This window comes from Kazachstania africana, chromosome 1 (assembly GCF_000304475.1).
Source record: "Kazachstania africana CBS 2517 chromosome 1, complete genome".
NCBI classification, from domain to species: Eukaryota; Fungi; Ascomycota; class Saccharomycetes; order Saccharomycetales; family Saccharomycetaceae; genus Kazachstania; species Kazachstania africana.
Genome location: NC_018940.1, coordinates 1,267,922 through 1,279,968, shown reverse-complemented (window position 1 = coordinate 1,279,968; position 12,047 = coordinate 1,267,922). Strand labels below are relative to the sequence as shown.

The 12,047-nt window shown below is 36.6% G+C and overlaps 7 protein-coding genes across 7 annotated transcripts; 3 read left to right on the top strand and 4 right to left on the bottom strand.

Annotated features, from left to right (window-relative positions):
- Nucleotides 1-242: 242 nt before the first annotated feature.
- Nucleotides 243-1,139, bottom strand: DIC1 (Dic1p; the record flags this gene model as incomplete). Its single annotated transcript, XM_003955155.1, has 1 exon — nt 243-1,139. One exon carries the CDS (start codon nt 1,137-1,139, stop codon nt 243-245), a length of 897 nt encoding a protein of 298 aa, XP_003955204.1.
- Nucleotides 1,140-1,589: 450 nt separating this feature from the next.
- On the top strand, nt 1,590-2,243 carry ORM2 (sphingolipid homeostasis protein ORM2; the record flags this gene model as incomplete). Its single annotated transcript, XM_003955154.1, has 1 exon — nt 1,590-2,243. One exon carries the CDS (start codon nt 1,590-1,592, stop codon nt 2,241-2,243), a length of 654 nt encoding a protein of 217 aa, XP_003955203.1.
- Nucleotides 2,244-2,345: 102 nt separating this feature from the next.
- NIT3 (putative hydrolase) lies at nt 2,346-3,215 on the bottom strand (the record flags this gene model as incomplete). The annotated part of the gene is made up of 1 exon (XM_003955153.1): nt 2,346-3,215. The coding sequence occupies one exon, from the start codon at nt 3,213-3,215 to the stop codon at nt 2,346-2,348; it is 870 nt and encodes a 289-aa protein (XP_003955202.1).
- A 235-nt stretch (nt 3,216-3,450) lies between these two features.
- On the top strand, nt 3,451-5,946 carry LUG1 (Lug1p; the record flags this gene model as incomplete). Its single annotated transcript, XM_003955152.1, has 1 exon — nt 3,451-5,946. One exon carries the CDS (start codon nt 3,451-3,453, stop codon nt 5,944-5,946), a length of 2,496 nt encoding a protein of 831 aa, XP_003955201.1.
- Nucleotides 5,947-6,514: 568 nt separating this feature from the next.
- BUD8 (Bud8p) lies at nt 6,515-8,104 on the top strand (the record flags this gene model as incomplete). The annotated part of the gene is made up of 1 exon (XM_003955151.1): nt 6,515-8,104. One exon carries the CDS (start codon nt 6,515-6,517, stop codon nt 8,102-8,104), a length of 1,590 nt encoding a protein of 529 aa, XP_003955200.1.
- A 121-nt stretch (nt 8,105-8,225) lies between these two features.
- On the bottom strand, nt 8,226-9,233 carry TAL1 (sedoheptulose-7-phosphate:D-glyceraldehyde-3-phosphate transaldolase TAL1; the record flags this gene model as incomplete). The annotated part of the gene is made up of 1 exon (XM_003955150.1): nt 8,226-9,233. One exon carries the CDS (start codon nt 9,231-9,233, stop codon nt 8,226-8,228), a length of 1,008 nt encoding a protein of 335 aa, XP_003955199.1.
- Nucleotides 9,234-10,407: 1,174 nt separating this feature from the next.
- On the bottom strand, nt 10,408-11,592 carry ILV5 (ketol-acid reductoisomerase; the record flags this gene model as incomplete). The annotated part of the gene is made up of 1 exon (XM_003955149.1): nt 10,408-11,592. The coding sequence occupies one exon, from the start codon at nt 11,590-11,592 to the stop codon at nt 10,408-10,410; it is 1,185 nt and encodes a 394-aa protein (XP_003955198.1).
- Between the last annotated feature and the right edge of the window lie 455 nt (nt 11,593-12,047).

The window sequence follows — 12,047 nt, the reverse complement described above, 5'->3', positions numbered from 1 at the left end:
CAAGAAATGGTGGATATTATAGTGGTTATTTGTATAATCTTTTTTTGGATCTCTCAAATTTTTTATTTTTTTTTTCTTTCAAAATGTAAAAAGCATTACCCGCTCGTACGCGTTTAAAGCGACTTCATTTTAAAGTATTCGATAATGCCGTTCGCATAATCAAGTATTATACATGTGTGTATATAGTAATAATCCAGACTTATGATGCTATATGGGCATGCTATGTGGTTATGTTGCCTCCCCTAGGACATGCCAATTTTATGCTTTTTTAGTTGCTCCATGGTGAGAAAGATTAGCATTGTATGAGGACCGAGTCTAGTAAAACTGGGCAACCATCCTCGAAACAAAAAGGAAGGTCCCTCTTGTCGTATTGCTTGTGATAGTATTTTGAAAGTATTTTTCCCATGTGAATCCTCCAATGCGTTCATTATTTTTGTCTTAATTACATCTACTGGTGAGGAAACCGTCGTAGCGACAAGACCTGCAAATAAAGATGACAGAAAATGTGTCCAGTGACTGTTATCGCTAAAATGGAAACTATTGACCAACTTTAATTTAGTAGAATCGTAGGTAACTGCTTGCGAACTTGTCATGAGTATACCTCTCAGTACGTTTGGTTTCCAACCGATAAAACATGCCTTAAGCCCATTTTCATATTTCACGATCTTGTATATTCCATCAAACACATTTTTGTAGTTTCTTCTAAGATTTGATGGTAAAGCAGAGTCATTTTGCATTCTGATGTTAACGACATCTGCAAAATTTCCAAATAATCCGCCAACTGCACCACTCACAATGGATGCCAATAAGAGATAGTTCATAGAATCATTGGGTAATACATTTTCTTTTATAAAATTATACAGACCTAGTCTAGCCGTTGTGTAAGTACATTGTCTCAAGATTGACGCACTGAGTCCGGCATAGAGCCCCAGAAAGGAATCATTTCTAATGATTTGAGATATCATACCGGGTATAGTAGGCTTTGGGTAAGGAGCAGCTTGTAGTCTGACTTTAGCGAGGTCTAGCGGATGTGTACAAACCGTAGCAAATATACCACCAGCACCGCCATACCACCACGGGTACGTAATTTTCTGTGAGGACATTGCTGTGTGAACACATATATTTGCCAGCTGTTCCATCCACCGCCAACTGACTCCATTGGAGTTGACTTTTTATACATTTATGAAGGCGATGAGCATCCTTGGAAATGAAACCGGAATTTCCCCTACTGTATCATTTATCCCACGCTGTTTCTCAGACTGATTTACATTACCACACGCAACGACAGAGATGCCCAATCTGTCACTTATAATACAACGGAATTCACGACACAGACAACGAACTGACTAACCCTCAATGAATCAATCATAGAGGCCATCTTTAGCTAATTTAACACGCTGAGCAATATTCCAGCCATGCTATTTCCTGTTTCGGGCATAGTTTCTCAATTCGTTCATAAATTTTTCTAAATGGGAAAAGTTCGAGGCGAAAGCAATCAGATTCGTCGTTTTGATTGTATACTTAAGAGGCATCTGATAAATCGAAAGTGACTGAGAAAACCATTCAATAAATAGTAGTAGTGTTATAAGATGACAGCTGTCAATATTAAGTCAGGCCGTCCAATGGAGGAAGATACCAGATTAAAGAAATTTCCTTCTAATGGCGATAATTCAGCAGTTATGGGACAGGTGTCGCCTGTCAAGGATCACAGAAGAAGACGTTCTTCAAGTATCATATCGCATGTGGAACAAGAGACTTTTGAGGATGAAAATGATCAACAGATGCTACCCAATATGAATGCTACCTGGGTGGGGCAACCTGGTGCTTGGATAATACACATCGTCATTATATTGCTACTAAATCTTTTTTTCAAATTATTACCTGGTATCACTAACGATTGGTCCTGGACTTTAACGAATATCACTTACTTGATCGGTTCGTACGTTATGTTCCACATGATCAAGGGTACTCCATTCGAGTTCAATGGTGGTGCTTACGATAATTTGACTATGTGGGAACAAATTGATGGCGAAACATTGTACACACCCTCAAGAAAGTTCCTCATTTTCGTTCCAATTGCCTTATTCTTAGTCTGTACACAATTTTTTAACGGTAATAATCTGGATTTATTTGTATTCAATTTCATAATGACTACATTAGTCGGTGTGATTCCAAAATTACCTGTAACCCACAGACTAAGAATTTCCATACCAATTATAACAGGCCCTCAACAAATCAGTTAATTACATCCGTCATATACAATTCAACTATTTTCTAAAGCAATTTCCCTATATTAGGGTTTTTGTAACAAAAATTATATACACGTCTGAATAATTATTTCTCTATTATTTCGAAACATCAGTATACACATCAAATCTTCTTTGTTTATCTAATGGAATCCCAGCTCTAAACTCTTCCAAGATTTTAGGATCCAATTCAGCAAATATAGTTTCCTCTCCTTCACCAGCTTCAGAAATAATATTACCCTTAGGATCACAAACCAATGAATGACCATATGCATGGTAGTTACTCTCCATATCTCTCGCAGGAGAGCATAGAATAGTATACATTTGGTTGTCTACAGCTCTTGCTTTCGCTAATAAATGCCAATGCATAGGACCCGTGACAGTATTGAACGCGCTAGGATAAATCATCGCAAAGGCATTGTATTTCCTAGCACTTATCATAGCTAATTCAGGAAATCTCATATCATAGCAAATGCCAATTCCAATATTACCATATGGAGTACTTATTGTAGTTGCCTTATCCCCCGGCGATAATGAGTCACTTTCTTTGAAAGTGATTCCATTTGGAATATCAACATCAAAAAGATGTACTTTACGATGTTTATCAATAAGATCACCATTCTCATTGAATATAATAGCAGTATTATACACGTTATCCGTTTGCAAATCGATTTCTGGAATGGAACCACCAATTAATGTAATCTTATATCTTGCCGCAATCGATGATAATAATGACACTGACTGCGATTTCTTCTCACTGTTTATAACTTCTGCATAGTCTCTAAATTTAGTCACTGAGTAAGGTGCATTGAAACACTCGGGTAAGACCACGATCTTTGTCGAGGGTTCGCGTGTCATAGCATTATCAATGAGATTTTTAGCTTTGATCAAATTGGCACTCTTGTCGGCAGAGGAGCCCTTCAATTGGATCAGGGCAATCTTAATTTTCTCACTGAAGACTTTTGACATGGCACCTTATATCTATCTTCTGAAGATGATGGTCTTTGAAGCAATAACGTTTCTTCTCAAAGATTATCTATCTTTTCAAGACCTCTAATTAAGAAGGAGCTCAATGGTTTTTATTCCGGCATCGAACAGATCGTTGTAATAGTTTCTGCAAAATGAAAATGATATATATATTTGTATAATAAGGGAAGTAGCAAAAACAAAAATTAAACCGCACACTTCTCAACACTGGTACCTCATGTCAATAGAAACTACCAAAACGTCTAATATCCCTCCTGAAATCGTTTATGAGATCCTAACTTATCAGTTTAGGGATTATATGAGCAATGATCAGCCAAGTACATCAGAAAAATTTAATGAAAACCTACGGAACTTTTTAAGAAGTAATCTAACGGTAAATAAGACATTCTACCATATTTGTAGAATTTTAGTATACAGGTACTGTAATTTCACCACTGCAAAAAGATTTCATAGTCTCTTGAATTCAATTTCTTATCACGATGAATTAAGGAACATTATTCAGGTAGCAGATTTCCAGGAATTAACTTCAATTGGTTTAGGACGGACAAATGAAATGAATAAAATGATTAAAAATCTAACTAATGATACATTGTTGCAGTTTTTGAAACTGACAAAATCAAACTTAAGAGAGTTTCTTGCCAGTGAGCATATACAAGATGACCTTGATGATAGAATTATTTTTTTCCTATTAAAACCTGGAACAGTACTGAGTGTACTAGATTTCTGTGGTTGCTCAGGTCCCAATTTTACGAATAACTTCATTAGTGCTTTAAGAAGGTTGTATCCTTCTTCAGCTGATATCGGTAATATGCATGAAAATCCATTAGAATACAATTATCAAATAACTTGTCTGGGACTAAATGATTGTACAGACCTTCCATCATTCGTTTTGCATAAGACCTTAAGGTTGTTGCCAGAGCTACAGAAATTAGATCTTTCTCGTACTTCAATAGACGATAGCGCATTAATGAATGGTTTACCACACTTGAAAAATCTGACGCATTTATCATTAGCTAATTGTTCACAATTGACTCCAAGGGCTATTTTGGAATTTTTCAGTCATCATCCAGCTGTAACTGATGAAAATAATATGAGTACCTTAGAATGGCTAAATATTAGTGTCATATCGCATACATCCTCCTGGAATGAAGCTCATACAACGTTCTTGCTAAAAAAGCTATGTCAATTTGGTCATAATAAGACTCTACAGTATCTAAACATAGGTGGTCTTCCACTACATCAAGCAACCATGCCATTACTACCGTCCTCGACATCATCATCTGCAATTTCCTTGAGTAGTTTTAATAACGCTCCAAACTACAACAGTCCTCAATCGATCTTTACAACAGTTACTAAGAACAGATTTTACTACCATTGCAACGACGCTCTGATATTTATTAAGATTAACTATCCATATTTGAAAAGTTTAACAATCAGACATAATAATATTCCAATAGGTAAATTGGTCGAATTTTTAACTCCACTAGATGACTATACTTCATTAAACTTAGATATCTTGAATTATTTGAAAAAACAAAAACAACAAGAACTGAAATTTCTCAATATATCAAATAATTCATACGTTAATAAATGGACTATTCAGGATCCAGCAATTCTTACTTGTTCTAAGTCATTGGTTGCTTTAGAGATTTCATTTGATGCATGGCAACAAATAGAGAGAATAAATAATGAAAGTGAAATTGTTTCTGTTAAATATAACTTAAAAACCCGGAAGAATGACATTTATAAATGGAAATGTTACATTGATACATCGTACGGTAGACGATATTGGATTTATAAAACAGATGAATATTTAAATCGTGATGATATTAACGTTGATCGTGGGACAGTGTACGATTCGCAAGGTAATAAGATAATCAAAATTATCAAGCAGCCAGATTACTTGAAGTTTGCACAGTACAAAATAAGTTTAAGCTGTGGTCTAGTTACTCAAAGTAGTTTCAGGAGAAAGCATTGTTACAGGGATGTCAAACCCCAGATATCTCAATTTTTAACCAGGAATGGAGGTATTGCCTTTGGGAATATTTCAAGACCAATCATTAGGCCTAGGTTACCCCTCGGTGGTTGGCGGTTGCTTCCGGACGATGACCGGCGTGATACTGCGCACTCAGTTTATCGAAGAAGTAGTGAGGAACATGAGGTCGGTTCTGCGCTATATTGGGACAGATCGATACACGATTTGCAACAGCTCGCTGGCGGAGAAAACCATCAAGCACCAATCCCTACTATCGAAGAAATGGCATCCATATCACCAGTATTCTCACCTGAACAACATATTTCGCTGCCGCAAGAAGAGGAAGCGGAGGAAACTGACGAAGAGTATTTAAACAATCCAGATTTGCAAAGAAGAAGATCTCAATTGAGCCTCTTCAGGGTACACCATCGTTCAAGATCTACCCATAGACGTAGAAACATTAATAGATCGAGCTCGTCACTATCAATAATGCCAAGACATTCTGCATCACGTCCTTCTTTAAATCGTCAGGGTTCTTCCTCAATGTCTGTGCTGCCACATAATAACAAGAAGAAGGCGAATGACTATTATTACCAACACCCGGAAGAATTTGTCTACGACCCTAATGACCCAATAACTTCTGAACGTTATAGAATTCACTTTGAGCTCGTCAACGAGTACAGGGTCTTTGGTTGTACTGAACGTGGTATGTACCGATACTACAGCCTTAAAATGTGACGCGTTTTCCGATATTGATATGTTTATTTTTCTAGCTTCCCCTTTCAAATTTAAAATATGATGGACTTTTCCATTTTAGGCATGTGATTAACTATTTTCGGAAATATATAAACACTACTCTTTCCGAATTTGGAAAGCATAAAAAACAATTTCCCTTTACAGCACTTACTAGTATAATTCTAGTCCTTCATAGCTTAGATGATTTCGACCTGAAATTTTGCAAGTGTATGCTTCCAAAGTGATTGTTGATTTGGAATCCACTATACTAGAATTATTACTAGCCCTAAGCTAGAAGTTATTCCTAGGAGTTCCTCTATTCCACTTGCTATATTTTAAGTCATTGTTTATCTGGAGCTTTCTACCTTCTTCACAAAATAAACAAGGCCACGAAAATTGGGATAGTAATAAATAGCCATCGGTTCTGATTACTCAACTCTTTATTAACTGAAGGTATTTCGGCCACTAGAAGTTCATTATAACTATAGTTAGAGGCTCTATTAGAAAAGTCACATTTTGTAACACTAGCATAAATTTCGTCCATTATTGAAATACCCACACATATGATATCATGCCTTCAGATACATCCTCAATCTCTCTAAACCCAAGGAGAAAAGCTAGGAAATCGCTATATACAGAAGAAGTGCCGTCAACTTCTAATCAACGACATTTAGCAATAAACAATCGACATACACAATTAGCAAATGAGCGTGATACCCTAGACGAAGCTTTTTTTGCAGTCTATATTGACGATACAAGATTTGATGCAAGTCCAGGAAGATATTCTTTGAATTCTGAATATGACAATAATGATGATGATGATGGTTCTATGAGTATAACAGATGAAGGTAATACGACAAATTCAATACGACAAGCCCAACGGGACAATGATATGCACAGCTCAATGAACTCTTCAACAAGTTCCCAAGCTACTCAAGAAACAAATGTTTTAGAAAGAGAAATAATAAACTCAGACGTACTATTAAAAGATAGTAGTACAAGAACAGTTTCAACATCGAAATTGGTAAGCTCTACAATAGAATCAGGTACCGACGAATTACTCTCGACGAGAGATCTTACTAATTTCATTCCAGGAGGATTCACATCAAGTCTCATGGAAAGTGAAACACACAGGTTACTTAGGTCGAAAGTTTCATCTGAAGGTTCAAGCATGTACTATTCTGATTTAGGCAAGGAAAGGACACATTCAACGTTATTTCAATACGATGATACTATTGAGCCAGACGTTAGGGAAGCTGTGAAATTACTTAAAAACGATATGACTTCAAAGGAGAAAAACCTTAGATATATCACTGATGCAGGAACCGATATTGGAGGATTTAAGCCACATGGATACAACATACTAAGAAAAGTGTCCAGTGAATCTAATAAATCAGGGGGATCATCCGTTAGCAAGGGCTCTATAAGTCCTAACAGCCCCTCCTTGATTAGCAATTTGTTTGTTTCTACGCCCAAGACTAATAAATATGGAGCTTTACAGAGAGACGCCTCTAGAGTTCAAGATCAAGATAACATACCCAAAATCCCAGTTTTGATAAAAGTTTCTGGGTCTCATAGTTGGAAAGAGAAACATAACGATGTATTTCCTATTGAGCCAGAAACACCAGAAGAAGACAAGCGCATCTCGCCATCGAAACCTAGGAAATCTTATGGTAGCTTCAAAAGATTTTCTAAATTTATTACTCAAGCAAATATTCCATCTGATAATGTTTCAGATGCAAATAGGGGAAGCATACAGCATGATCTCGATTTAGAAAGGAATTCGGAACATATACCGATTCAAAGACTCAATTCCGAATCAATGCATTCATTCGATTCAGGAAATTATGCATTCACTGAAGTGTACTCTGTTTGGAGAATAGTTTTGACGCTTATGTGTTGTTTACTTTGTCCACCATTTTTTTTCATGATCGGAATTGGTGCCAGAGGAGGCGTTAATGATTATAGATTGTTGAAGTTAATTTTGAACAAGGAACATAGGATCGGTCTGCTAAAAGGTTTCATATGGGATGTTGACGTGATGTGGTTTAGAGCTTTATGCTTACTTTTAGGGATAGGAGAAATACTTGCCATTGCGGCTGGTATTAGTGTTGGTTTTGCAGTTGGTCTAACAAGACAAAGTTCGTTAGTACTCACATAATAACACTATTTTGCATATATACACATATAGAAATACAATTTTCAAAAAGAGTCATTTTCATTAAAATCTACGTCTAAAACTTAAAAAATATATATAAAGATGGTTTATTTGATTTATTCATTTAAGCAGTAACTTTCTTTTCGATCATATCGATTAAAGTGACAATATCGGCAGAGAATTTTCTGATACCTTCAGCTAACTTTTCGGTAGCCATAGCATCCTCATTCAAGTCGAATCTGAATTTAGATTCGTCATTGATGAAAGAGATCTTAGCGTCACCATCCTTCTTAGCTTGGGCTGGGTTTAGGACCTTTGGAACGGCATCGTTGCTGTTTAATAATTCTTCTAATAAATTTGGAGAGATGGTTAAATAGTCAACACCAGCTAAGGCTTTTATTTCATCGACATTTCTGAAAGAGGCACCCATGACGATAGTGTTGTAACCGTGTTTCTTGTAATAGTTGTAAATTCTTCTGACGGATTTGACACCTGGATCAGTTTCACCAGTGTAAGTTTCACCAGATTTAGCCTTGTACCAATCCATAATTCTTCCTACAAATGGGGAAATTAAGGTGACGTTGGCCTCAGCACAGGCAACAGCTTGACCAAAGGAGAATAATAAAGTTAAATTACAGTGGATACCATGTTTAGCTTCTAATTCTCTAGCGGCTTGGATACCTTCCCAAGTGGAAGCGATTTTGATTAAGATTCTTTCTTTTGAGATTCCTTGAGCTTTGTATAATTCAATGATTTCTATAGCCTTGGCGATAGTAGCTTCCTTGTCGAAGGATAATCTTGCATCAACTTCAGTGGAGACTCTACCTGGGACGATCTTTAAAATTTCTTTACCGAACTCGACTAATAATCTATCAACAGCCAATTCGACTTTTTCATCTTTAGTCTTACCGTTTTGCTTACCGTACTCAACAGCAACGTCAATTAACTTAGCATAAGCTGGTTGCTTGGCAGCAGCTAAAATTAAGGATGGGTTTGTGGTGGAATCTTGTGGTTGAAATTTAGCAATTGATTCGAAATCACCAGTGTCTGCAACAACGACGGTACCTGAAGCTTTTAATTGTTCTAAAGATGATCCAGATGTCTTTTGTTTCTTTGTGGATGGTTCAGCCATTATTGTATTTAGTATTTAATTGATTTGATTTTTGAAGATTATATGTGACCAATTAGAGGTTTATAAAGTATGATTTGATTGTATTTAAAAGGAAGATACAAAGTTCGAACAAAAAAAGTGATTACAGTTCCTTTTATACGAATAAGACTGTTAAATGGATTGGCTTTGAAGAAAAAAGGAATGGTAGAAATGGATCAAGTAAATCTGTCATGAAAAATTACTAAGAATTGGGAAATCTTCCAAGAGGTAAATTTTTTGTTCCACTGTAATATTCATGTATAGCCTACGTGAAGTAAATTATGCTCCATTGCAGAAATAGAAGCATTACGAAATAATAGATTTGAGAAATGACAAATTTTTGAGTAAAATAAAATATGGTATGGCAACACAAAACAGTGTGAAATTTACGGGAACACGAATACTAATCCTGAATGTAGTAAAGGTCACCTGGTAGATGGCTATACAAGTACGGAGGGAGAAGGAGAAGGAGAGCCCAGCCTGATATTTTGACGGTAAGTCACTATCTTCTATGTAATTTGGTATCCTTTCCTCCTTCTAACTATCTGTGTTGGATGCTGCAACAAAATAGGAGTCCTTCTGTTGTATGCCGTTGTCAGGAACGGACTTACGTAAATTGCCGCAAGAAACAATGAAAAAGGAACAGCCGGGCTTTTATTTTTTTCTTAACGAGGCGTTTTTTCCTCGAGGAAATTATGACTGAACGGGATTTTGGTGCGAGCGGATGTACCAAATGCAGTAACAGTTACCGGATTTGCGACGGTGTTCCCCAGAACGGGCATAGCTTCTGGAACCGGAATATAAAGAGGAAAAAATGGTACCGAGGGCCACACGGGTTACATTTTAACGCCGGTTTAAATTGCAAGCACAATGCATTAACAATTGCATCAGTAGGTTTGGATGAATGGCTTGTAAATGCAGATTGGTACTTCTACAATGGTAATTGTTAATTAATCTATGGTAGGTTTATTCTTTATGAAAAAAAACTAGTTATATACCCTATTTACTTGTTTCCAGCTTTTAAAAAAAGATATGAATAATTATATATAATTCTGACGGAAAGATTTTTATTATCTTTCATTGTTAACAAGTCGTGAAAATTTCGTTATTTTTGTCAATTCAATTGACTATGTATGTAGTTGTATCTTTTAGAAGATTAGTTGTTTTCTGGTCTTAATTTTCTAACTTCTTTACCGACCTTCCAGATTTCCATGTTTCTGATAGTTTCTAATTCAGATTCTAGTTTTTCTCTGTAGTCTGGTTGAGAGTTGAATTCTAAGGATCTCTTAGTTTCGGTACCATTCTTGGTAGATTCGTATAAATCTTGGAATACTGGTTTCAAAGCATCCTTAAAGATTGGGTACCAGTCTAAAGCACCTCTTCTGGCGGTGGTGGAACAAGCATCGTACATGTAATCCATACCGTACTTACCAACCAATGGGTATAAAGATTGAGTAGCCTCTTCAACGGTTTCATTGAAGGCTTCAGATGGTGTATGGCCATTTTCTCTCAAGACTTCGTATTGTGCAAGGAACATACCGTGGATACCACCCATTAAACAACCTCTTTCACCGTATAAATCGGAGTTGACTTCTCTTTCAAATGTGGTTTGGTAAACGTAACCAGAACCGATAGCAACAGCTAATGCTTGAGCTTTCTCATGGGCTGCACCAGAAACATCATTCCATACAGCATATGAAGAGTTAATACCACGACCTTCCTTGAATAAAGATCTGACGGTTCTACCAGAACCCTTTGGAGCAACTAAGATAACGTCAACATCCTTTGGTGGTTCAACGTGGGTTAAATCCTTGAAAACTGGTGAGAAACCGTGAGAGAAGTATAAAGTCTTGCCTTTAGTGATCAATGGCTTCAACTTGCTCCAAGTTTCAGATTGTGCAGCGTCAGATAATAAGTTCATAACGTAAGTACCTCTCTTTACGGCTTCTTCGACTTCGAAAAGATTTTCACCTGGAATCCAACCATCTTCAATAGCTGCTTTCCAAGAAGCACCGTTCTTTCTGACACCAATGACGACATTTAAACCATTGTCTCTAAGGTTCAAACCCTGACCGTAACCTTGAGAACCGTAACCAATCAAGGCAAAAGTATCATTCTTGAAATAGTTCAATAATTTTTCTCTTGGCCAGTCGGCTCTTTCGTAGACGGTTTCAACAGTACCACCGAAATTGATTTGTTTGAGACCACGAGTAGCAATAGTTGGTTTAATGAATCTAACGGTTGGTCTCATGGCGACAGCACGAGATGCAAGAGTCAAAGACCTCTTGGCAGTAATCACGCGAGAATTACAAATTAATCTGGCAGCTTGAGTTCTTAGCATTGTGTATATAATCTATTCCTATTGCGAAGGCGAATGCTTTTCTACAAGTAAGGAAAAATAAGAATAAGTATAAGTCTACTGTTTTCTACACATCCGTATACACACACATATATATATATATATTTCTGGATCAATTTCCTCCTGATGGGTAGAGAGAGATACGTGAAAAAAAAATTATTTTTCAGATAAAAGATGACTTATAAAGTTTGAGCGGAAACGGTCGATCATGAATCCAAAATTATCCGGGCAGTTTGATGTGATCCTTTAATGTTCAAACTGAGCTAGAGACTACTATTGATTCTGTTGCAATTGTTGCTCATTCTTGTTTGAAAGTAGTTTGATGAGATTGACTCATCTCAATTTGCAGGGAATCTCCGTGTGGCTGTCAATTTTTTCACAAATACCGCTCTCTGCTCCGTACTGTGTGAAATTTCTGTCGCGAAGATTACTGCAAA